Source organism: Hyla sarda, chromosome 4 (assembly GCF_029499605.1).
Source record: "Hyla sarda isolate aHylSar1 chromosome 4, aHylSar1.hap1, whole genome shotgun sequence".
Lineage (NCBI taxonomy): Eukaryota > Metazoa > Chordata > Amphibia > Anura > Hylidae > Hyla > Hyla sarda.
The window spans coordinates 41,152,849-41,179,272 of NC_079192.1; the positions used below are offsets into that span (position 1 = coordinate 41,152,849).

The 26,424-nt window shown below is 43.9% G+C and overlaps 1 protein-coding gene and 1 pseudogene across 5 annotated transcripts in view; both read left to right on the forward strand.

The window, feature by feature from the left end:
* The window catches only part of LOC130367819 (cytokine receptor common subunit beta-like), a 198,656-nt gene that overhangs the window by 126,382 nt on the left and 45,850 nt on the right, over positions 1-26,424 (forward strand). Inside the window, exon 1 of one of the 5 annotated variants that reach the window (XM_056570646.1) lies at positions 24,653-24,776. The exons of the other annotated variants lie outside the window; for them this stretch is intronic. Coding sequence (XP_056426621.1) covers positions 24,773-24,776 — 4 coding nt within the window. The 5' untranslated portion in view covers positions 24,653-24,772. Of the gene's footprint in view, positions 1-24,652; positions 24,777-26,424 lie in introns of those variants that run through there. 5 annotated transcript variants of the gene reach the window in all.
* On the forward strand, positions 8,446-8,618 carry LOC130267900 (U2 spliceosomal RNA; annotated as a pseudogene).

Sequence of the window (26,424 nt, forward strand, 5' to 3'; positions counted from 1 at the left end):
AGGGGACTATTCATAGCAATACCATGATTGCTAATACTGACCTGTTCTATGTATAGGACATAGAACAGATCAGTGTTTTCGGTGATCTTCTGCTCTGGTCTGCTCGATCACAGACCAGAGCAGGAGACGCCGGGAGCCGCACGAAGGAAGGTGAGGGGACCTCCGTGCGACGTTATGAATGATCGGATCCCCGCAGCAGCGCTGCGGGCGATCCGATTGTTCATTTAAATCGCGAACTGCCGCAGATGCCGGGATCTGTATTGATCCCGGCACCTGAGGGGTTAATGGCGGACGCCCGCGAGATCGCGGGCGTCGGCCATTGCCGGCGGGTCCCTGGCTGCGATCAGCAGCCGGGATCAGCCGTGCATGACACGGGCATCGCTCCGATGCCCGCGGTTATGCTTAGGACGTAAATGTACGTCCTGGTGCGTTAAGTACCACCTCACCAGGACGTACATTTACGTCCTGCGTCCTTAAGGGGTTAAAGGGGAATTCCAGGATTTTTTTTTTTATTTGACTATGCTACAGGGGCTGTAAAGTTAGTGTAGTTCATAATATAGTGTCTGTACCTGTGTGTGATGGTTTTCTCACAATTCTCCTGTGATTTTCCCCCCAATATTTATTTTTAACAGAATACAAAATGACTGTTGTCTCAGATTTTTCCCATGTTGCAATGCGGCCGAGACCGGACTCACTAGTCAGCTGATGACAGGGAGCCTGTCTGCTTCAATGGGTGGAGGGAACGCTTGGTGGAAGAGAGATCAATCTGCTAATGCAACAGCTGTAGGTACCCTGATTGAAAACCACAGGTCTTTTAAATTGATGCAGCTCATTTATGTTTCAATGGGTGAGGTGGCTGATGTGTGGGAGGGAGGAAAATGGAATTATGGGATTTGTAGTCAGAAAAGAAAAACTCTAACAGGAAATACCAGTTCATAAAAAAGCTAGCCACAGTGTTATGGTAATCTCAAAACATAGCCATTTAGCCCCAAGACCAGCGCAGATCCTTCCTAAGCATGTCCATTACTGTCTGCCAGGTACGTATTAAAATCACCTTATGGTGGAGAACCCCTTTAAATATAAATATTGTGAGACAATGCCAGGAATGGTCATCAGGGATCTCTACATTTCCGCAAGGTACCGGTCATATGTGGACACAGGGTTTTAGGAAGCCCACATCCAGTGGGTGAGATATGGGGAATCCAGGCAATGGTGAAAGTTCATGGTGAGATTTAGCTTGCTGAAAAATGTGGTAAGTCCTGTTATGGGGCCTGGACTTTTATGGGATAAAAGACAGTTTGGTAGTGGGTCATTTCATCCTCCCTTTCTGGCCCAGTTTAGATTTTAGGGTCAGCACAGGTGCTGAGGCTGATTAATACTGGGCTTGCAAAAGGTGTAACAAAATCTGGGAAGTCTGAGTGTCTGTAAAGAACCTCTGATGAGAGTTGGAATTCTGAGGTGACGCCTCAAAAAGGGGACATTTACCTTTTGTGAGTAAAACATTTCTGTTTTGTTGGGTGGCTGGTAGTAAGCCACCTGTACAGAGAGGGAAGAGATTGTGTTATTAGCGCTGGACGAGCAGGATATATTTTGTATTTGTTTGTGCCTAAAAATTTTAACTGGAGAAACACTGTTAAAATGTTACTACTGTGTCCCTGTCTCTGACTGCTATTTTGCAACTATTTGACTGGTTCTACAGAGCTTATCTCCCAGAATATAACATAAATCCACAATATCTAACACTTAGGTTGAGTTGACACTGCGGAATCTCGGGGCAAAATTTCTGCCGGAGATGGAGCCGGCGGCACTAGGACCGTGCGGGCTGCATTGTTGTCCCCATAGATGGCAATGCATTTCTGAGCAGATCTCCCAAAAGATCCACCCAGAAATTCTTTGCCGTCTATGGGGGCAGCAATGCAGTCTGCTCGGTCCTAGTGCCGCCCATGGGATCTCCTATGGAAATTCTGCCCAGAAATTCTGCAGTGTGAACCCGGCCTGAGAGTTGGGTCACACATTGCGGGGAATATGCTGCGTATTCTCCTATGAGTGGACACACAGGACTACATGAGGCTGCCCTGTGTGCAGTGAAGTTTGTGCTGATGTGACTGTTCAAAACCTGCACACACTGGGTTTGTTCATAGGAGAATATACAGTGTATTTCCCACTGTACAGCGGATTTTGTGCAGCATTAAATACGCTGTGTATCTGCAATGTGTGACCCTATGGCAGGGGTTCTCAATCGGTGGTACACGTACCCCTAGGGGTATGCCACCAGTTGTGCGGGGGGTACGCCGATGAACTGACAAATACCGGCCATACATTGGCCAGAATTATCAGTGCACAGCGGAAAATGGCCGCGGCAGCTCTCAGTAAAGTATCGCGGCCGGGGCTACTGTATCTACTGTATGGGAGCTGCGTGGTTGCTGGGGAGACGAGTGACCTCCCCTGACGTTGTGCTGGGGCACCGGACAGCGCAAGAGGATGTCACACGTCAGTGCGGCCCTGCCGAACGGGACTCTGTATACCCGAACAGGCCACACGGGACGTGCTGAACAGGCCGGGTAATGTAAAAAAAAAAAATTACAAAAAAAGGAAAAAATATGTGTATTGGAGGGAGGAAGGGAGGGAGGGTTTTTGTATGTATGTATGTGTGTATATATATATATATATATATATATATATATATATATATATTGTAATATATCAGTTATAGCCTGGGGGATTGGAGAGGGGGATGAGGTGGGGGAGAGAAATAATGGCACAAGGGCATTAAGATGGAGGGGGGGGGGGGGGGGTGATGATTATCCCCCACCCTCCATCTCAATCCCCTTGTGCTATTATTCCCCCCTTCCTCTGATCCCCATTTGCCATATCAGATAATAATGGCACAAGGGGATTAAGATGGAGGGGGAAGGGGGGGGGGGGGCGAATAATGATTATCCCTTCCCCCCCATCTTTATCCCCCCCTCCCTCTGATTCAGATGGAGGGGAGGGAAACATGGCACAGGGGGATTATTATTGCATTAGAATAAAGGTAAGCACACGCCATTATGAAAATAAGTAATTTTTTTTACTTATTTTGTCCGCGGGTACCCCTCGCGCCTAAGTTCTGTGTGAATTTACACGCGAGGGGTACCCGCAGACATACTTTCACCCTTTGAGGGTACAGTGGCGAAAAAGGTTGAGAACCACTGAGCTATGAAGTCTTGTCTCTTTTTTTTTCGACGAATGGACCCTGGACAATGGAGACCACCGGGTCCTGATAAATTCCATTGACTTGAATGGGGTCTGTCGGGTGTCCGGTATTTTACAGGAGTTGAGCAGAGAAAAAAAAGAAATGCAGTATTTATTTCTTTGCTCAACTCTCGTCCTTCTGACAGATTGACTGACAGAGCCCCCTTAGCGGAGCACACCGGCAATATGAATGAGCCCCTCTAGATGTATTAGAGCAATAAGAAGTTCTGCATCTTTTCATTAGAATATTGTTTTAAGGTTTTCCTTGGAAGCCTATTATTATAGTTATAGGGAATTGATGACATCATTGTGGTTTTATGTCTAATTCCATCTAACAATAAAAGCTGTTCCTAGTAAACGAGTGATTGTTGACAATGCTCACAGATGGACCTCCACTGGTGTGAGTAGACATTTGTGGCCTATCGTAGCGGTATGCCACCAATGTCTGAAATGAGACATCCCCTTTAAAGGGGTACTCCACCCCTATACATCTTATCCCCTATCCAACGAATAGGGGATAAGATGTCTGATCGCGGGGGACCCGCCGCTGGGGACCACCGGAACGGAAGTCCGTGACATCACAACTCAGCCCCCGTGTGATGTCACGCCCCGTCCCCTCAATGCAAGTCTATGGGAGGGGGCATGACAGCCGTCACGCCCCCTCCCATAGATTTGCATTGAGGGGACGGGGCAAGACGTCACACGGGGGCGGAGTCGTGACGTCATGGACTTCCGTTCCGGTGGTCGGGACCCAGACCCTCCGATGCTTCTGGAGCAGAAATAGGTGGGTGCCACATGCTATATTGCGGGGGTCCCCAGCGGCGGGACCCCCGCGATCTGACATCTTATCCCCTATCCTTTGGATAGGGGATAAGATGTCTAGGGGTGGAGTACCCCTTTAAGGGTGACACAATATCCCATGCATTCATAGCATCATCCAAGACATGGAGAGCAACACATTAAGAAAAGCTTTACAACAGGGATAATGTATGGGGCCCCCCCTACCCAAAAAAAAACCAGCAACTCATTACACAATTTTCTAGCCCAAGGGACTTTTACAAACTTATATTTATATATTTTACATATTTTACATTCATCTGCATTTTTAACTTGCGGGAACATCAAGTACAGACCTCACATCTACATAAATACTTCACCGTCCACAGGGGAGATGGTCTGGTAGCAAAGGTCAGCGACATAGAACGAGACCAGAAATGGCATAAATGGCTTTATTTCTATGGTTCCAAATTCTACAGAAAGTCCCCTAGGACTGAAAGTTGATGAGAAGATTAAAATGATTCTGCAATGAAAATGTAATTTAATGTCTGAAAAACCTGGCAATATATTGTCGCCTTATCGGGAAGCCCCAGAACATGTGAGCAGTTTCTCTTCTATAGCAAAAGATCTTACTAAGTTCTGTTCTGGGAAATGATATTCTGTGTAATTGCGAACGAAAAGTCAGAATGAGTCAATGCACCGCAGTATGTCCTGAGACTATCCGTACTGCCACCTAGTGGCGAAGTTTAGCAACAATAAAAAACATACATCTTTATTGATGCATCCAACACTTATAGGAGCAACGTTTTGACTCACATAGGTCTTTAACGTGTGTGTAAGTGTGTATGTTCTAGTATGAGGTAAATTAACCCAAACCCACCCCTATTTGCAAGGTTTTTTTTTTTCTTTGAAATCTCATACAAGTCTATGGGACTTCCAATACTTCTAATCAGGTTACTCTCGGGCTGCAGAGATTGTCCGGGACTTTGAACATCGTGCTGACTGTACGGCAGGTAGGTGCAGAGGATAGTTAGTGAATGGAAGAGGATATGAGGACGGGTTATGAGGAGAAGATACATTTTCTTGGATATCTCCTGAGGTCCCATAGATAGAAAGATAGATAATAGATAGATAGATATGAGATAGAAAGATAGATAATAGATAGATAGATATGAGATAAATAGATAGATAGATATGAGATAGATAGATACAGAATATAGATAGATATGAGATAGATAGATAGATAGATATGAGATAGATAGATAGATATGAGATAGATATGAGATAGATAGATAGATAGATATGAGATAGATAGATATGAGATAGATAGATATGAGATAGATAGATATGAGATAGATAGATATGAGATAAATAGATAGATAGATATGAGATAGATAAATAGATATGAGATAGATAGATATGAGAGATAGATAGATAGATATGAGATAGATAGATAGATATGAGATACATAGATAGATATGAGATAGATAGATAGATATGAGATAGATAGATAGATAGATATGAGATAGATAGATAGATAGATATGAGACAGATATGAGATAAATAGATAGACAGATAGATAGATAGATAGATAGATAGATAGATAGATAGATATGAGATAAATAGATATGAGATAGATTATAGATAGATATGAGATAGATAAATACATAGATATGAGATAGATAGATATAGATAGATATGAGATAGATAGATATGAAATAGATAGATAGATAGATGATAGATAGATATGAGATAAATAGATAGATATGAGATAGATAGATATGAGATAGATAGATATTAGATAAATAGATATGAGCTAGATATGAGGTAGATAGATATGAGATAGATAGATATGAGATAGATAGATAGATAGATAGATATGAGATAGATAGATAGATATGAGATAGATAGATAGATATGAGATAGATAGATATGATATAGATATATATGAGATAGATAGATATGAGATAGATATGAGATAAATAGATAGATCAATAGATAGATATGAGATAGATAGATAAATAGATAGATATGAGATAGATAGACAGACAGATAGATAGATAGATATGAGATAGATAGATATGAGATAGATAGATAGATAGATAGATAGATAGATACGTTTTGGTTGGACTGAGTGACGCATCTAACCTTATCTGTGTATATGCCTATCTGGGTATAGGGAGAGATGTGCCACTTAGTACTGGCAGGGAGGAGAGCAGCCATCGGGACAGCTCCCATTACTAGCTACTCGGGTCCTAGCAGCAATTTTAAACTAGGATTACTCTGAAGTGCCTGAGTCTGCACCAGTTTGGGCAGCATAAAACTGATAACAGGTTTCCTTTCAAACCAACACATACAGATAACATGCATAATCAAATTTAGGTTATGTTCAAACGACCGTTCAGGGTCCGTTCGGCTCCTTTTTAAATTTTTTATTGCTACAAACGAAACCGTAACGGGTCGGATTCACAACTGACACTGCCTGGTCCTGATGGAGCCAATTGATTTGAATGGGGTCCATTAGGTTTCTGGTATTTTACAGTAGTTCAGTGGAGAAAAAAGATCAGACATGCACTACACGATTGACGGAGCACCCTTTACCGGAGCACAATGGCCACACAACGGCAGTGTAAACAAACCCTTATTACACTGCAAAACATCAGGACTATTCCCACTTTGTGCAATTGGACATTTCATGTCTAGGATGTCAGCCCTTTTTATCCATCTACACAGAGGACCTAAATGGAGGCACCACACCTCCAAATACACCATGCAAAAAAACTTTTAGTCAGCACCTCCACACAATAATGAAGTAAATGTATAGGTGCACATGGTGGTGGCTGAAATGCAAAATGTGGCTGCCTCCATCTTGGTCATCCATTCCTCTCATCTGTCCTAGGTTGTCATTTATTTAGCTGGATTATCATTTTAGAGTTTGGGCCTCAGAAGAGGTACGTTCCCTTTTTTGAGGTCACCTCCATTACAGTGGTTAGATACAAACAATATGATTCAAATATGCGCTAAGAACCTCAAATGTATATGTGCAGTAAATACAATAGTAATCCAGTCCAGTTTCAAATGATTCTTCTGTGTGATAATCTTTGTACTAGTTGAGGATTTCTTTGGCTTTTGTTCATGTCTGCTTTTACAATTCTGCCAGTATTCAGTTATTGTTAGAATGTGCTGACCAACTCGGGTATTTTAAGAGAGCTTACCCCTCTTTTGTTTGTCTTTGCTCCATACACAATGGTTTATCCATTATACTATTAGTGGTGCCAGTTTTGAGGGTGGTGACTTGGTTAACCGTCCCCATTTACTAGGGGCACCTAAGGCTAGAAACATCAGAAACAAACCAAAACCACCCAATATTGTTTAGCTGTGTATGGTGGTATTACTTAGGAGTTTAATTTAGCAATTGCTAAGTTATGTAGCCACTTTATAGTGGCACTAGCTGAGTACCCGGCGTTGCCCAGTTTTCCCTTCCTCATCTTTGTTGGGGAGGAAAAGCAACAAAGGAGGAAGCTTTTGACCTTATATTCCGACCTCATATCTCGTCCTCATATCTCAAACTCAAATCCTGTCCTATACAGTAACATATATTTCCCATAGACTTGTATGGGACTTTAAACAAAAACCCTGACCCTCGCAAATGGGGGAGGGTAAGGGTTAATTTACCTATCCTATATTTGTAGTTAACATATTAGTAACATGTGTACCAAGATTCATGTTAATATCTTTAACCATTTGGAAGTGATGCTGGAACATACACATATTCATACAAACATTGAGATTTATATATATATATATATATATATATATATATATATATATATATATATACATATATATATATACAAAGTAACTCATCACACACCTTCTCAGGTAGCATGCCCTAAGATCAGCTCTGGGTCCAGTTACAAAGTCTCAGAAGCTGATTAGGATTTATTGCCAAGCCAGAATTCTCCCCAGAAGGGAAGAGGACCCATCTGCAGACAGCTGTTTCAGGTGCTTGCCCCTTGTCAGTACAGAGCAGGGTGTTCAGGATTAGCTGAGGATGAGAGACCTGTGTCTAGTTTAAGGGGTCAAGTATTTTCCTCAGGGAGAGGAACACCACTTCCGGTGTAAAACAGAGATTCAAAAAGGCCATTAGCACTCCACAGGCTTTCTGGGTAAGAAGTTACTTTGCAGTAACTGGAGCCAGAGCTGATCTTAGGGCACGCTACCTGAGAAGGTGGTGTGATGAGTTACTTTGCATACTTCTTACCCAGAAAGCCAGCAGAGTGCTAATGGCCTTTTTAAATCTCCGTTTTACACCGGAAGCGGTGTTCCTTTTCCTGAGGAAAATACTTGACCCCTTAAACTAGTCACATGTCTCAAATCCTCTGCTAAGGCAGAACACCCTGCTCTGTACTGACAAGGGGCAAGCACCCCGAAACAGCTTCTCTGCCTTTTGGCTAAGATCAAGTGTAGTATCTGTTCTTATCAGCTTCTTGCCAGTTGGGAGCTGGTTGGGATGGGTGCTGTATGGTAGGGGGCAGGTGTACCGGGGCATTCCGGAGCTGGTTCTCAGAGGAATCAGCTCGTCGGGTGCCCCGATGTGACCTGATTCCTCCCAGTCTCGCCATGAGGTTGGGGGGTGCAGAGCCGAGGTACTTTTGTGCCTCGGGGAGCGGTGACCCTTAGGTGCCGAAACTCACTGGGTGTTATCGCTCACTGAGGTGGGTGAAAAGTGCTCTGCTGGCGCACTACAGGTCTCAGAAGAGGAGTAGTCACATTTGGCTTTTGGAAGCAAATTTTGCTCTGGGGGCATGCCGCATTTAGGAAGCCCCTATGGTGCCAGGACAGCAAAAAAAGCCCCACATGGCATTATATTTTGGAAACTAGACCCCTTGGGGAACGTAACAAGGGGTAAAGTAAACCTTAATACCCCACAGGGATTTCACGACTTTTGCATATGTAAAAAAACATTTTTTTTCACTAAAATGTGGGTTTCCCGCCCAAATTTCACAATTTTGTAAGGGTTAAAAGTAGAAAAGACCTCCCAAAATTTGTAACCCCATCTCTTCTGAGTATGGAGGTACCCCATAAGTGGACGTCAAGTGCACTACGGGCGAACTACAATGCTCAGAAGAGAAGGAGTCACATTTGCAAACTTTGCTGAAATGGGGGGGACATGTCGCATTTTGGAAGCCCCTATGGTGCCAGGACAGCAAAATACCCCCCACATGGCATACCCTTTTGGAAACTAGACCCCTTGAGGAATGTAACAAGGGGTAAAATAAGCCTAAATACCCCACATGGGTTTCACAACTTTTGCATATGTAAAAAAAAAAAAATTTTCACTAAAATGTGTGTTTCCCCCCAAATTTAAATTTTTTTACAAGGGTTAATAGCAGAAAAGACCCCCCAAAATTTGTAAATACATTTCTTTGGAGTAAGGACATACCTTTTTTTTGATGATTTAGGCTTGGCGGGTGCACAGCAGGTCTTGCTTGAGTGGGAGCACAGTCAGGGAGGGACCTTGAGCTTGATATGGGGCCAGGATGTGGGACCCCCCCTCAAGGAGCATTAATGGGGGGAGCACTGAGCCCTAAAATAGGGGAACACTATGGGGGACAACGGGCCGTAACTGGGTAAGACAGGTGGGGAACAGAGGCCCGTAATATGGGGTACAGTGGGCAAGAAAATTATAAAACATAATAAAACAGGATATGTTCCCAGAATGATGACCCAGAGCATAGCCAAAACTAAAAAAAATATGCCCACCCCAAACCCTATGCTCTGAATCATCATTCTGGGAAAGTGATGTGTGTGGCCGTCCCTAACCTGTTGCCTCAAATGCGCACCCGCTCAGGTGGAGAGAGAGCGCTGCATATTTGAGGCAACATAAAAAAGTCCCCGATGATAGTGACTCAGTGACCTATGACCCATTTTTTACAAAACACCCCAGAGGTCTTATCAGGTTTTTTTTTTTTTAAGGTTTTTTTGGGCAATTTAGTGATTTATGGGACTTATATTTTGGAATGTACTCTGGACTTGGTACATTGGTCAAATTATGGAAAATTCAAATAAAAAGGGAAAATTTAGGGCTCCATGGAAGTGTGATACTCACTGAAGCAGCCTATGCAGAGGCCCAGATTATCTGGGCAAGTGTCACACTGAATGGTGGTGTCCCTCCGTCTCCCCTTCCTGTAACACACTCTGCATTTTTTCTAGGATCGTCCCTTCTTTCCACTGGGAAAGTGCTGGCCTGAGACGATCCTGGCGCCTACAACTCCAGACCCTTGGGAAGTCCGGCCTGATCTTTCCCGATCAGCAAAGATCAGGAACCTTAGGACTTCTTCTTGGTACTGCAGGAATGTCCCTGTGTTGCCAGCGTACTGGGATAGTACAAAAGCGTTGTACATGGCAACCTGTACCAAGTAGACCGCAACTTTTTTGTACCATGCCCGTGTTTTCCGCATGGCGTTGTATGGCTTGAGGACTTGATCTGAGAGATTAACTCCCCCCATATACCGATTGTAGTCCAGAATACAATCGGGCTTGAGGACCGGTCCCACGGTACCTTGCACAGGTACAGGGGTGCTGCCATTCCCATGAATAGTGGTCAGCATAAGGACATCCCTCTTATCCTTATACTTCACCAACAACAGGTTATCATGGGTAAGGGCACGGGACTCACCCTTGGGGATAGGCGTCTTAACAAAATTTAGAGGGAGGCCTCTCTGGTTTTTCCGCACGGTCCCACAAGCGGACATGGATCTGGCGGCAAGGGATGTGAACAGAGGGATGCTGGTATAAAAGTTATCCACGTACACATGGTAACCCTTATCCAGCAATGGGTGCATAAGGTCCCAAACGAGTTTCCCCGCTAACACCCAGAGTGGGGGGACATTCTGGGGGTTCAATACGGGAATCTCGTCCCTCATACACCCTAAACTTGAGTGTGTACCCGGAGGTACTCTCACAAAGTTTATAGAGCTTCACGCCATACCGTGCCCGCTTCGAGGGAATATACTGGTGGAAGATGAGTCTCCCCTTAAAACTGATGAGAGACTCATCTACCGAGAGGTCCCTGAGCGGTACGTAGGCCAAAAATTTGGCCCCAAAGTGATCGATGACCGGCCTCACTTTGTAAAGCCGGTCATGGGCGGGATCACCTCGGGGCGGGCATGCCGCATTATCTGCATAATGCAGGCATTTCCGAATGGCCTTGAACCGCCTCCGTGTCATCGCCATACTGTAAAGCAGGGTCTGGAAGAGGACGTCCCCGGCCAAGTAATGACGAGCACTTGTTTTTTTGTCTAGGCCCATATGCAGCGTGAGGCCCCAAAAGATCCTCATTTCCGCTGCATCAATGGCGCGCCATTCATTGGGCCTGGCCAAAAGCAAATCGGGGTGGTGGGCAATGAACTGCTGGGCATACAAGTTTGTTTGCTCCATGTGATTGACCAGGCTGTCACTGAAAAAAAACTTTAAAAAGTCCAGATCAGTGAAGCCAGCCATGTCAATCCGGATTCCTGAGTCGCCAACAAACTCAGGAACCCGTGGCTGATATTATAAACATATTCGTAATTATGTATCTTTTTTTTTTTCACAGTACACATCACAGTGATCATCCCTCTCTGCTTCCAGCTTGTGTGGTGTAAAGAAGGCTCTAATACTACTGCGTGAGACTGGCGTACGAATTTTCGCAAATGGGAAAATTTGCATATGCCAATTTTCGCATACGCAAATTTTTGCTTATGCAAATTTTCACATATGCTAATTTCCGCACATGCGAATGTTCGTTTATGCAAATTTTTGCATATGCAAATTTTCGCAGATGCACAAATATAACGCGAATATTACTAATATGCGAATTTAGCGAATATATGACGAATATTCATCCATATATTTGCAAAATATCGCGAATTCGAATATGGCCTATGCTGCTCAACACTACTCATCATCACTACTAGATGATCAGGAGGGCGAGGAAGAACACAAAAATATAGGATCTTCTTGGTCCTCACTGGCAAATTCGGAGTCGGAGGCTAAAAAAGCGTAAGCCTCCACTGCCGGAATGCCCGGCGGGCCATCTCCTTTTTTCTACGGTGGTGGTGGGGGGGCAGTGGCGGGGGGTAGGGTGTGTGTGCGGGGGGGGGGGCGGCGGCGAAGTATGTAGTGTGTGGTACTTGGTGTAAAAAGTGTAATAACAGTAATAGAAAAAAAAAAAAAAGCTGCTGCCCCCAAAAAAAAGGGGTGGCAAACTCAGCTCCCTGAACTCCTAACAGGACCCGGGGTAAGGGATCAGACCCTAATAGGACCCTGGGGGACCTATTAGGGGGTCAGGGGGGGGGGATTTTTTTGTAATTAAAAGAAGAAGAAAAAAAAGCTGCGGCCAAAAAAAATTAGATGGCACAATGCAGCTCCCTGAACCCCTAATAGGACCCGGGGTCAGGGATCAGACCCTAATAGGACCCTGGGGACCTATTAGGGGGTTGGGGGGGGACTTTTTTTTTTTTTTTTACTTGTTTTTTTTTTTTTTTTTAAACTTTTTTAAAACTTTTTTTACTTTATTGAATCCTACCTGTCCCTGCAATCCGCTGTCCCTAATCTAAGGCTCCTGAGGGGGCTCCGGAGCTCCGAGGGAGGATCCACGGCTTCTTCTCACTGCTGTACCCACTGACTGAACTCAGAGAGCGGGTGCAGCAGCGGGAAGGGACCTTTAACTCCTCCTCTGCCGCACTGCTATTGGCTGGACGATCGCCGGCCAATAGCAGCGTTGCTGGGGCGGTGACAGTTTTGTCACCGCTCCCCAGCAACGGCAGGTGATTGGCGGTGAATTGTACACTGCCGATCACCATTTATTACCGGGTCATCGGGTCATAAGTGACCTGAATCGCCGAAGATCGCTTGCGTGATTTTGCAAGCGATCTCCGGCGATCGCCGACATGCGGGGGTCCCAGGACCCCCCTAGTCATTTGCACGGCATGCCTGCTGAACGATATCAGCAGACATGCCGTTCCGATCTCTCCCCGGCGCGCGGCAGAGACCGGAGAAACACCAGGACATTCTGGAACGTCCTTGGTCCTTAAAGCCCATGGTGCGGGGACGTTCCAGAACGTCCTTGGCCTTAAGTGGATATATATCGATAGATAGATAGATTAGATTATGTGAGAAGTATATGGCAGTATTGTATTGGCACTATAACATAGGCTGAAATTAGGAGAGTAACTGTCATAAAATGCATGTGTGTGGGGCAGTGTTATATTTCTTGTCATAAGACCCTTTTTCTAGAAAACCATCCCTAGGTCATAGGGCACATGTAGAAGCGCTGGCGTCCAATGATCTTAAGGATTTTTTTGGACTGGGCTGACTGGAAAGGGATCACTTATCCAGATAACCTTCGTATTTCCTTGTAATAACTGAATGTTCCCACATTATTTAAATATTGTTCTGGTTATCATAAGACATAATGCTTGAATATACTCTGAGCCATAAAAATGTCACCAACTATGTAGTCACAGAGTGATGGATTCTCTTAGGAAATTGTATGTTCATGGGAATTATGAGCGGAGATAGAGGTGAAGAATTACAAGTTTATCTTGACTCGGCTGATATACAAGGAGTGAGAGCAAATACTGAACTGTGGGACATACTGAGCTGGAATAATATTTTCTTTGTGATACTTTACTTTTTAGGGTTTTTAAGGTTCTTTCTCAGACAATGGATCTTGTCACCAGGACAGGCCCTTCTAAGTTAGGCTGATCTAGTGGACATGAGGCAGAGCAGTCTGTCCTTGGCTTTAAGAGCTGACATTATACTGCAGCTATAGATTAGAAAAGTCCATATAAAGCCCTGCTCACCTGTCCATAGCTGAGTTTAAGGACAAGACAAGTCTGATCCTCAAAGAGAAAGAAGGATCCAGATACACACAGCCATTTCTGTTTGCTGACTGGGTGTCCACTGTCCACTACTAGTACTAGGAAGCTGTCAGGAGAAAGAAAAATACTGAAGTGCCTGATAGCAAACAAAGAAAACCAGGCACTATGTGCCACTTGGTCCTGTTCGGGTTAGCAGTAACGATTACATAGTCAGGATATCCCAGCTAGAATGTGTCTCAGTATATTCAATGATGTTGATATGGCATCCTGTTAAGAAGTTAACCCACTACCTCAGTTTCACCCCGAAAAGACCCTGCTCAGTGAATACTTTGGGATTGCATTTTAGAGGCCACATTTAGTCACTGTCACATTGCAACAAACATCTGTCCTGTCCAAAGAATAGGGGATAAGTTATAGATCGTGGGAGGTCCGACCGCTGGGACCCCCTCAATCTCCTGCATGGTGCCTCAGCAGTCTGCTGGAAAGGAGGCGTGCCAATCCCCGCAGGAAGCTGCGTCTGATATGCCCCCATCCTTGTATCTCTATAGGATACATAGTTACATAGTTCATAAGGTTGAAAAAAGACCAGAGTTCATCGAGTTCAACCTATATCCCTAATGAGTCCCTACTGAGTTGAAACATAGGAAGGCAAAAAACCCTCATACTAGAGGTAAAAATTCCTTCCCGACTCCAAATATGGCATCAGAATAAATCCCTGGATCGACGTTCTGTCCCTAGAAATCTAGTATCCAGAGCCTGTAATGTTATTATTAGAGATGAGCGAACTTACAGTAAATTCGATTCGTCACGAACTTCTCGGCTCGGCACTTGATGACTTTTCCTGCGTAAATTAGTTCAGCTTTCAGGTGCTCCGGTGGGCTGGAAAAGGTGGATACAGTCCTGGGAGACTCTTTCCTAGGACTGTATCCACCTTTTCCAGCCCACCGGGGCACCTAAAGGCTGAACTAATTTACGCAGGATAAGTCATCAACTGCCGAGCCGAGAAGTTTGTGACGAATCGAATTTACTGTAAATTTGCTCATCTCTAGTTATTATTCTCCAAAAATGCATCCAGACCCCTTTTGAACTCTGTTACTGAGTTCACCATGACCACCTACTCTGGGAGAGAGTTCCATAGTCTCACTGCTCTTACAGTAAAGAACCCCCGTCTCTGATGTAGAAACCTTCTTTCCTCTAAACATAGAGGATGCCTCCTTGTTATGAATTCAGTCCTGGGTATAAATAGATCATGGGAGAGTTCTCTGTACTGCCCCCCAATACATTTATACATAGTTATTGGGTCTCCCCCTAGCCTTCTTTATTCTAATCTAAATAACCCTACTTCTGCTAATCTTTCTGAGTACTGTAATCCTCTCATTCCCCATATTACCCTTGTTGCCCGTCTTTGAACCCTCTCCTAGTGATTTGTACAGCGGTAGAATTATTTCCTTGTCCTGTGCATCTATGCCCCTATTGGTGCACCCCATGATTTTACCTTGGCCGCAGCTGCCTGACTCTGGTCACTACAGCTAAATTTACGGTTAACAAAGACTCCTAAGTCCTTTTCCACATCATTTGTCCAAAGTGTTCTTCCATTTAATACATAATCCCAGCCCGTATTTTTCCTCCCCATGTTCATAACCTTACATTTATTGGTGTTGAACCTCATCTGCCACTTCTCAGCCCAAACCTCCAACCTGTCCAGATCCTTTTGTAACAGTGCACTGTCCTATATTGTCTTATCTACTATACACAGTCCACTGTCCTCTATTATGTTGACCACTTTACAGAGTTTATCATCTGCAAAGATTGCTACTTTACTATTCAACGCCTCTTAAAGGTCATTAATGAATATATTAAATAGGACAGGACCCAATACTAACCCCTGTGGTACCCCACTAGTAACAGTCACCCAATCAGAATAAGTACTATTAATAACCACCCTCTGTTACCTATCACTGAGCCAGTTACTGACCCACTTACACACATTCTCCCCCAGCCCAATCCCTCTCATTTTATGCACCAACCTTTTATGTGGCACCGTATCAAATGCTTTGGAAAAATCCAGATATACGACATCCAGCGATTCCCCCAGGTCCAGTCTGGAGCTCACCTCCTCATAAAAGCAGATCAGGTTAGTTTGACACGACCGATCTCTCATAAAGCCATGCTGATATGGAGTCATACATTTATTTTTATCAAGATACTTCAAAATAGCATCTCTTAAAAAATGTGTCAGTCCTGGGGAACAGACCATGTCACTATAGTGTCCTTGAATATTAAAAATAGGGGTCTGCCTATTACATAACTTTATTCCTTTAGAACACGGGGGTGAATGCCATCTGGACCTGGTGATTTGTCGATTTAGATTTTTTGTAGGCGGCACTGTACTTCTTCCTGGGTTAGACAGGTGACCTGTACTGGGAAGTTTACCTTATCTTGCTGTATTTCACCTAGCATTTAATTTTTCTCTGTGAATACAGTGGAGAAGAATTTGGTTAATATATTTGCTTTCTCCTGATCCCCGTCTATAATTTCTTCCACATCATGTTTAACCCCTTAACGACAATGGACGTAAATGTACGTCATGGTGACGTGGTACTTAGCGTACCATGACGTAAATTTACGCGCCGACATGATCGCAAGCACTGGAGCGGTGCTCGCGTCATGCCCGGCAGGTCCTGGCTGATATCAGCAACCAGGGACCCGCCGGTAATGTCGGACATTCGCAATTGCACGGATGTCCGCCATTAACCCCTCTGATGCCTCTGCACAGTATTAGCAATCAACTGATTGCAATGAATAGTCCCCTATGGGGACATAAAAAGGGGGAAAAAAAAATGTAAAAAAATGTTAAATAAAAAAGTAAAAACATGTGAAAAATCCCCTCCCCCAATAAAAAGTAAAACGTCCGTTTTTCCCCATTTTACCCCCCAAAAAGTGTAAAAAAATAATTAATGTACATATTTTATATCGCTGCGTGCGTAAAAGTATGATCTATTAGAATATATTGTTAATTATTCCGTACGGTGAACGGCGTAAACGTAAAAAAATAAAAAAAAGTCCAAAATTGCTGCTTTTTTGTCACATTTTATTAAAAATTTTTTTTATAAAAAATGAATAAAAAGTAAAACCTAAGCAAAAGTGGTACTGATAAAAACTAGAGATCATGTTGCAAAAAATGAGCCATCATATCGCCCCATATACGGAAAAATGAGAAAGTTATAGGTGGTCAAAATAGGGCAATTTCAAACATACAAATTTTGTTAAAATGGCTTGAGATTTTTTTTAAGCGGTACAATTATAGAAAAGCATATAATCATGGGTATAATTTTAATTGTATTGACCCACAGAATAAAGAAAACATGTCATTTTTACCGGAAAGTGTACAGCGTGAAAACAAAACCTTCCAAAATTTGCTAAATTGCGGTTTTCTTTTCAATTTTCTCACATAAATATTTGTTTGGTTGCGCCATACATTTTATGGTACAATAAGTGATGTCATTACAAAGTAAAATTGGTGACGCAAAAAACAAGCCCTCATATGGATCTGTGGATGGAAATATCAGAGAGTTATGATTTTTAGAAGGCGAGGAGGAAAAAACGAAAATGCAAAAATAAAATTGGTCTGGTCCTTAACCCCTTAAGGACCGGAGGTTTTTCCGTTTTTGCATTTTCGTTTTTTGCTCCTTGCCTTTAAAAAATCATAACTCTTTCAAATTTACACCTAAAAATCCATATGATGGCTTATTTTTTGCGCCACCAATTCTACTTTGTAATGACGTCAGTCATTTTGCCCAAAAATCTATGGTGAAGCGGGAAAAAAAATCATTGTGCGACAAAATTGAAAAAAAAAAACGCTGTTTTGTAACTTTTGGGGGCTTCCGTTTCTACGTAGTACATTTTTCGGTAAAAATGACACCTGATATGTATTCTGTAGGTCCATACGATTAAAATGATACCCTACTTATATAGGTTTGATTTTGTCGGACTTCTGGAAAAAATCATAACTACATGCAGGAAAATTAATACGTTTAAAATTGTCATCTTCTGACCCCTATAACTTTTTTATTTTTCCGTGTATGGGGCGGTATGAGGGCTCATTTTTTGCGCCGTGATCTGAAGTTTTTAACGGTACCATTTTTGCATTGATAGGACTTATTGATCACTTTTTATTCATTTTTAAATGATATAAAAAGTGACCAAAAATGCACTATTTTGGACTTTGGAATTTTTTTGCGCGCACGCCATTGACCGAGCGGTTTAATTAATGATATATTTTTATAATTCGGACATTTCCGCACGCGGTGATACCACATATGTTTATTTTTATTTTTATTTACACTGTGTTTTTTTTTTTATTGGAAAAGGGGGGTGATTCAAACTTTTAATAGGGGAGGAGTTAAATGATCTTTATTCACTTTTTTTTTTCACTTTTTTTTGCAGTGTTATAGGTCCCATAGGGACCTATAACACTGCACACACTGATCTTCTATGTTGATCACTGGTTTCTCATAAGAAACCAGTGATCAACGATTCTGCCGGATGACTGCTCATGCCTGGATCTCAGGCACTGAGCAGTCATTCGGCGATCGGACAGCGAGGAGGCAGGAAGGGGCCCTCCCGCTGTCCTGTCAGCTGTTCGGGATGCCGCGATTTCACCGCGGCTATCCCGAACAGCCCACTGAGCTAGCCGGGATGCTTTCGGTTTCACTTTAGACGCGGCGTTCAACTTTGAACGCCGCGTCTAAAGGGTTAATAGCGCGCGGCACAGCGATCAATGCCGCGCGCTATTAGCCACGGGTCCCGGCCGTTGTTAGAGGCCGGGCCCGACCCGCTATGACGCGGGGCCACGCCGTGGCCCCGCGTTATAGATCGGGAGTGGACACATGACGTTCCAGTACGTCATGTGTCCTTAAGGGGTTAAGGCCAATAAGGGCTTGGTCCTTAAGGGGTTAAAGCGTACCTGTCATAGTGCAAAAAAAAAAAGAAAAAAGTGATATGTTACTCGGGACCCAATCCTGATCATGTGCATATAAATTTTACGTGTCTCTGACCTATATATCCATAGATATAAGCATTTATCTGCTGGTGAGTTACTTTTTCATTGTGCAGGCTGGAGGGGGCGTGTCAGTCTGTCTCTGTTACGCCGAGCGCTCCAGGTCCCCGCTCCTCCCCGGAGCGCTCACGGCGTCTCTCTCCCTGCAGCGCCCCGGTCAGTCCCGCTGACCGGGAGCGCTGCACTGACATGGCCGTCGGGATGCGATTCGCACAGCGGGACGCGCCCGCTCGCGAGTCGCATCCCAAGTCACTTACCCGTCCCGGTCCCCTGCTGTCATGTGCTGGCACGTGCGGCTCCGCTCTCTAGGGCGCATGCGCGCCAGCTCTCTGAGACTTAAAGGGCCAGTGCACCAATGATTGGTGCCTGGCCCAATTAGCTTGATTAGCTTGCACCTGTGCACTCCCTACTTTATGCTCACTTCCCCTGCACTCCCTTGCCGGATCTTGTTGCCCTTGTGCCAGAGAAAGCCTTTCCTTGAGTGTTCCTAGCCTGTGTTCCAGACCTCCTGCCGTTGCCCCTGACTACGATCCTTGCTGCCTGCCCTGACCTTCTGCTACGTCCGACCTTGCTCTTGCCTTATCCCTTGTACCGCGCCTATCTCAGCAGTCAGAGAGGTTGAGCCGTTGCCGGTGGATACGACCTGGTTGCTACCGCCGCTGCAAGACCATCCCGCTTTGCGGCGGGCTCTGGTGAAAACCAGTAGCTACTTAGAACCGGTCCACCGACACAGTCCACGCCAAACCCTCTCTGACACAGAGGATCCACCTCCAGCCTGCCGATCCGTGACAGTCTCCCTCACAGGAGCAAGCCTGGGCAGTCAGCCAATCAGTACTCTCTACTCTGTAACCCTTTCCTTTCTGGTTTCATGCTGTACATGTTACACAGAGGAAGATGCTTGGAGCTTGCCTGCAGTAATCAGAAGACATTATGGTGAATTCGTCACAGGATAAAATGTATAAATATAAGAATAGATCTTTATAAAATTAGTGCAAGGATTTTTTAGATAAAAGTACAGCATTTTTATGAATACATGTTCTATCTGTTTTATCTTCTCCTAGTAAAGCTGGATGCTAATCAGCATAGCTGTCACTATGTGTGTCATTCATCTTTCACAGATCAACTTCTTTGTCATTCAGGAGTCCGAGAAAGCTTTGACTATTTCAGCATGCTGGGAGTTGTAATTTAGTAACAACTGAAGCTGCAGTGTTTGTGAATAACTGTGTTAGAGCAGTGTTGCCTCCAGCTGTTGTAAAACTACAGCTCCCAGCTGTCCACACATCTTTTATCTGCAGTTTTGCATACACTCAATAGAAATCTCCTATACTGGATACCGGTATGCTTTACGGCCGGTATCCAGTATGCTGTAAAATCTAGACTAGTCTGTCTAGCGACCCCTAGTGGCGGCTATTTTGAGCTTGAATTTCAGGTGAAAATTTTAAATTTTTTTAACAGGTGTATATTGTGAAATGTCATATTATAATGAGTCCTGCAATGTATGAAAAGTTTTTAACAATGACAGTGCCTCTTTAAAGGGCCTTAATTTTTTACCTTTTTGCTATTTATATAGGAAAAAAACATTTTGGGATTAGTATTACTCTCTTTGGCAATGAGTCTTTCTGTCTCTACTTTTGCGGTTTTTATCTGTTTTTTACATATTCTAAATTTTTTTCTATAGCTTTTTAATGCTTCTCCACTGCCGTCCTGTTTTAGTAGCTTAAATGCTTTATTTTTGTCATTTATTGCCCCCTTAACATTTTTATTCATCCACATTGGTTTTGTTCTATTCCTGGCCCTTTTATTCCCATAAGGTACATATTATCTTACAGTGAGAATTTAAGATATTTTTAAAAGTCTCCCATTTAGTGTCAGTATTCTTGTTTTTCAGGACATTCTCTTAATTTGTATTGTTAAGGGCTTCTCTGAGGTGATCAAACTTTGCCTTCCTAAAGTTCATTGTTTTTGTGGCCCCTGAAGAGATTCCCTTATTACAAGAAAAGCTATAGTGTATTATATTATGATCACTATTTCCTAGGTATCCTGTTACCTGCACATTAGTTACTCTGTCAGGTCTGTTGGTTAATATTAAGTAGAGTGCCCCCTCTGGTCGGGCCCTGTACCATTTGGGACAAATAAATGTCTTTAGCTATAGTCAGAAACCTGTTTCCTTTATGAGATTCACAGGTCTCAGTCTCCCAGTTTATATCAGGATAGTTAAAGTCCCCCCATTATTATCACCTCATTATGATTTGCTGCCTTGTTTATTTGCCTCAGTAATTGATCTTCTGCCTCTTCCATTATGTTTGGTGGCTTATAGCAAATGACTACCCATAATGGCTCCACATTACCATTTCCCTTGCATATACCCTCCCGCAGTGCGGCCTTCAGACTGGACTTTACATAAAGACAAACTCCTCCCTCTTTCCGTTTTGTCCGATCCTTCCTGAATAGACTATAACCCTCTATGTTGACCGCCCAATCACAGCTATCGTCCAACCAAGTCTCTGTTATATCCACTATGTCATAATCCTCCTCAGACATCAACCCCTCCAGTTCATCTGTTTTATTGGTCAGACTTCTGGCATTAGTCATCATGCAATTCAATGGTGTATGTTTTTTTTCTTCCTATGAAGCCTATCCCTATTAACTATTCTAACCCGTTCCACCCCCAGGAACATTAATAAGTTCCCCCCTCTCTATCTACACTACCTTCTCCTTCTATGTTGTAGGTTCCCTCCCCCCAGTCCCTAGTTTAAACACTCCTCCACCCTTCTAGCCATCTTCTCCCCAAGCACAGCTGCACCCTCCCCATTGAGGTGCAGCCCGTCCCTACGGTAGAGCCGGTAACCGTCAGCGAAGTCAGCCCAGTTCTCCATGAACCCAAACCCTTCCTTCCTACACCAGCTTCTGAGCCACTTGTTTACTTCCCTAATCTCCCGCTGCCTCTCTGGTGCGGATCATGGTACAGATAATATTTCAGAAAATTTTACCTTGGAGGTCTTTGCCTTAAGCTTGCGGCCTAAGTCCCTGGAATAGTTTTTAACCCCAGACCAGGCCAATTTTCACTGTAGGACCAGAGCGTTTTTTGCACATCTGACCACTGTCACTTTAAGCATTAGTAACTCTGGGATGCTTTTACCTTTCATTCTAATTACGAGATAGTTTTTTCGTGACATATTCTACTTTATGTTAGTGATAAATTTTCATTGATACTTGCATAATTTCTTGGTGAAAAATTCCAAAATTTTATGAAAAAATAGAAAATTTAGCATTTTTCTAATTTTGAAGCTCTCTGCTTGTAAGGAAAACAGACATTCCACATAAATTATATTTTGATTCACATATACAATATGTTTTTCTGAAATGGTTTTTGGGGGCATGTAACATTTAGGAAGCCCCTATGGTGCCAGAACAGCAGAACCCCCCCCCCCCCACATGGCATACAATTTTGTAAACTATACCCCTCAAGGCACGTAACAAGAGGTCCAATGAGCCTTAACACCCCACAGGTGTTTGATGACTTTTTGTTAAATTTGGATGTGTAAATGAAAAAAAAAAATTACTAAAATGCTGGGAGGTTTTCCCCAAATTTAACATTTTTACAAATGGTAATAGGAAAAAATTACCCCCAAAATTTGTAACCCCATTTCTTCTGAGTATGGAAATACCCCATGTGTGGATGTCAAGTGCTCTGCTGGTGAACTACAATGCTCAGAAAAGGAGCGCCATTTAGCTTTTGGAAAGAGAATTTGTTTGGAATGGAATTCAGGGGCCATGTGCATTTACAAAGCCCCCGTGGTGCCAGAACAGTGGACCCCCCCACATGTGACCCCATTTTGGAAACTACACCCCTCACAGAATTTAATAATTGGTGCAGTGAGTATTTACACCCCACTGGCGTTTGACAGATCTTTGGAACAGTGGGCTGTGATATGAAAAATTTTCATTTTCACGGACCACTGTTCCAAAAATCTGTCAGATACCTGTGGGGTGTAAATTCTCACTGCACCCCTTATTACATTACATGAGGGGTGTAGTTTTCCAAATGGGGTCACATGTGGGGGGGTCCATTGTTCTGGTACTATGGGGGCTTTTTAAACACACGTGGCCTTCAATTTCGGACACATTTTCTCTCCAAAAGCCCAATGGCGCTCCTTCTCTTCTGGGCATTATAGTTCGCCAGCAGAGCTCTTTACATCCACATATGGGGTATTTTCTTACTCAGAAGAAATGGGATCACAAATTTTGGGGGGATTTTTTCCTATTTTCCCTTGTGAAAATGAAAAATTTAGGGAAGCAGAAGCATTTAACGAAAATTCGTCAAACACCTGTGGGGTGTTAAGGCTCACTATACCCCTTCTTACGTTCTGTGAGAGGTGTAGTTTCCAAAATAGGGTCAAATGTGGGTATTTTTTTTTGCATTTAGAACCGATGTAAGATCAGCCACCCCTGTGCAAATCACCAATTTAGGCCTCAAATGTACATAGTATGCTCTCACTCCTGAGCCTTGTTGTGCGCCCGCAGAGCATTTTACGCCCACATATGGGGTATTTCTGTACTCAGCAGAAATTGCGTAAAAAATTTTGGGGGCCTTTTTTTTCCTTTAACCGCTTGTGAAAATAAAAAGTATGGGGCAACACCAGCATGTTAGTGTAATTTTTTTTATTTTTTACACTAACAGGTTGGTGTAGCCCCCAACTTTTCCTTTTCATAAGGGGTAAAAGGAGAAAAAGCCCACCAAAATTTGTAACACAATTTCTCCCGAGTAAGGAAATACCCCATATGTGACCCTAAACTGTTTCCTTGAAATTCGACAGGGCTTCGAAGTGAGAGAGCACCATGCTCTTTGCGGACTAAATTAGGGATTGCATAGGGGTGGACCTAGGGGTATTGTACGCCAGTGATTCCCAAACAGGTTGCCTCCAGCTGTTGCTAAACTCCCAGCATGCCTGGACAGTCAGTGGCTGTCCGGAAATGCTGGGAGTTGTTGTTTTGCAACAGCTGGAGGCTCTGTTTTGGAAACACTGCTTTACGATACGTTTTTCATTTTTATTGGGGGGGGGCAGTGTAAGGGGGTGTATATGTTGTGTATTACCGTTTATTATGTGGTAGTGTAGTGTTTTTAGGGTACATTCGCACTGGCGGGTTACGGTGAGTTTCCTGCTAGGAGTTTGCGCTGCGGCGGAAAATTTGCCACAGCTCATACTTGAAGTAGGAAACTCACTGTAAACCCACCTGTGTGAATGAACCTCCAGCTGTTTCAAAACTACAACTCCCAGCATGTACTGACAGACCGTGCATGCTGGGAGTTGTACTTTTGCAACAGCTGGAGGCACATTGGTTGTAAAACCTTCAGTTAGGTTCTGTTACCTAACTCAGTATTTTCCAACCAGTGTGCCTCCAGCTGTTGCAAAACTACAACTCCCAGCATGTACTAATCGCCGAAGGGAATGCTGGGAGATGTAGTTATGCAACAGCTGGAGGTACGCAACTACAACTCCCAGCATGCTAAGACAGCTGTTTGCTGTTTGGGCATGCTGGGATTTGCAGTTTTGCAACATCTGTAGGGCAGTTTAGAGACCACTGCACAGTGATCTCCAAACTGTAGCCCTCCAGATGTTGCAAAACTACAAATCCCACCATGCCCAGACAGCAAACTGCTGTGTGGGCATGCTGGGAGTTGTAGTTTGGCAACATCTGCAGGGCTACAGTTTAGAGACCACTGTATAGTGGTCTCACACTGTAGCCCTCCAGATGTTGCTAGGCAACTCACCGGCTTCCGTAGGATCCAGGGAGCCAGCCGCCCTCCGATCACTGCCCACTGCCACCACCGATGGGTAAGTGGACTTCGGCGTCGCTCTTTGTCGGTTTCCCCGTTTTTGCCCAGCCTACTGTGGGTGGGCAGAATGGGGAAACTGAAAGTTAACCCCCTGCCCCCGACCTGCTATTGGTCGTCGCTTCTTGACGACCAATAGCAGGGATAGGATGGGTGGAACCCCTGCCACCTCACTCCTATCCCTTCAGTGGGATCGTGGGCATCATGGACAACCCCGATACCTCTTAATAGCCACAATTCGCCGGTGTGATGATCCCCCCCCCCCCGGGTATTTGCACGGGGTGCCTTCTGATAGATATAAGTAGTCAACCTGGTCTGTCCTTAACTACCAGGTATCCAGGACATACACATATGTACTTGGTCCTTAAGGGGTTAAGGACACTCCACCTACTTCTTACTTTGTCATTGGTGCCAATATGTACCATGACTGCTGGGTCCTCTTCAGCCCCACCCAGCAACCTGTCAACCCGATCCGCGATGTGCCAAACTCGAGCACCAGGAAGACAACACACTGTTCGGCGGTCCCGGTCTTTGTGACAGATCGCCCTGTCTGGCCACCTAATAATAGACATTACCTGTCTGGCCACCTAATAATAGAGTCCCCCATTACCTGTCTGGCCTGCCCTTCTCTCCTCCCTCCCTCCTTACTGGAGCAGACACCTCCCTGGCGGTCAGAGGCAGAGTCCTGCTGAGTACTGATAGCTCTGAAATGGCATCCCACTCATCTGCCAACCGGGCAAACTTGTTGGGGTGTGCCAGTTCAGGACTAGCCTCCCTGACACTTTTCTCTCTACCCTGTTTTCTAACTGTAACCCAGCTAACTGCCTGACTGTCCTGCACCTCCATCCCACTATCCTCCCCCACCTCTACCCCAGAGAGTACTTGCTCAGTGAGGAGGAGACTCCTCTCCAAGTTGTCAATGTGTCTCAGTGTTACCAGTTGCTCCTCTAGATCCAGGATCTGGGCTTCCAAATGAACAACTCGCACACATCTCACACAACAATATGCGCCCTCAAACTGCTGTTCAAGGATTTCATACATCATGCAATATGTACACGGGACTGCATTTTTCAACATAAAGGCCATCTTGGTTTTGGGGATTGTAAAAATAAACAGCAAAAATTTCAATTAAACTCCCTGAATTTAAAGTCCCTTAATTTTATACTTACACCCACTTGTATACTTCACACACTTGTATACACAATCGCTTATTGTACTTGCTTTTATAGTTACCAGGTACCACCTCTCTGTTGCACTGCCTGGAAGTAAATGCAAAGGCTGGAGACATGGAGGAGGGGTATCAGCCGCTGATTTGTGCGGGTGGTCACTAGTGTTGAGCGGCATAGGCCATATTTGAATTCGCGAATATTCGCGAATATATGAACGAATATTCGTCATATATTCGCGAATATTCGCGTTTATTTTTGCATATGCAAATATTCACGTATGCGAAAATTAACATTTGCGAAAATTAGCATATATAAAAACCTATGCAAGCAAAAATCGCATATGCGAAGATTTGCATATGCAACTTTTCGCATATGCGAAAATTCGCACACCAGTCTCACACAGTAGTATTAGAGCCTTCTTTATACCACACAAGCTGGAAGCAGAAAGGGATGATCACTGTGATGTGTACTGTGAAAAAA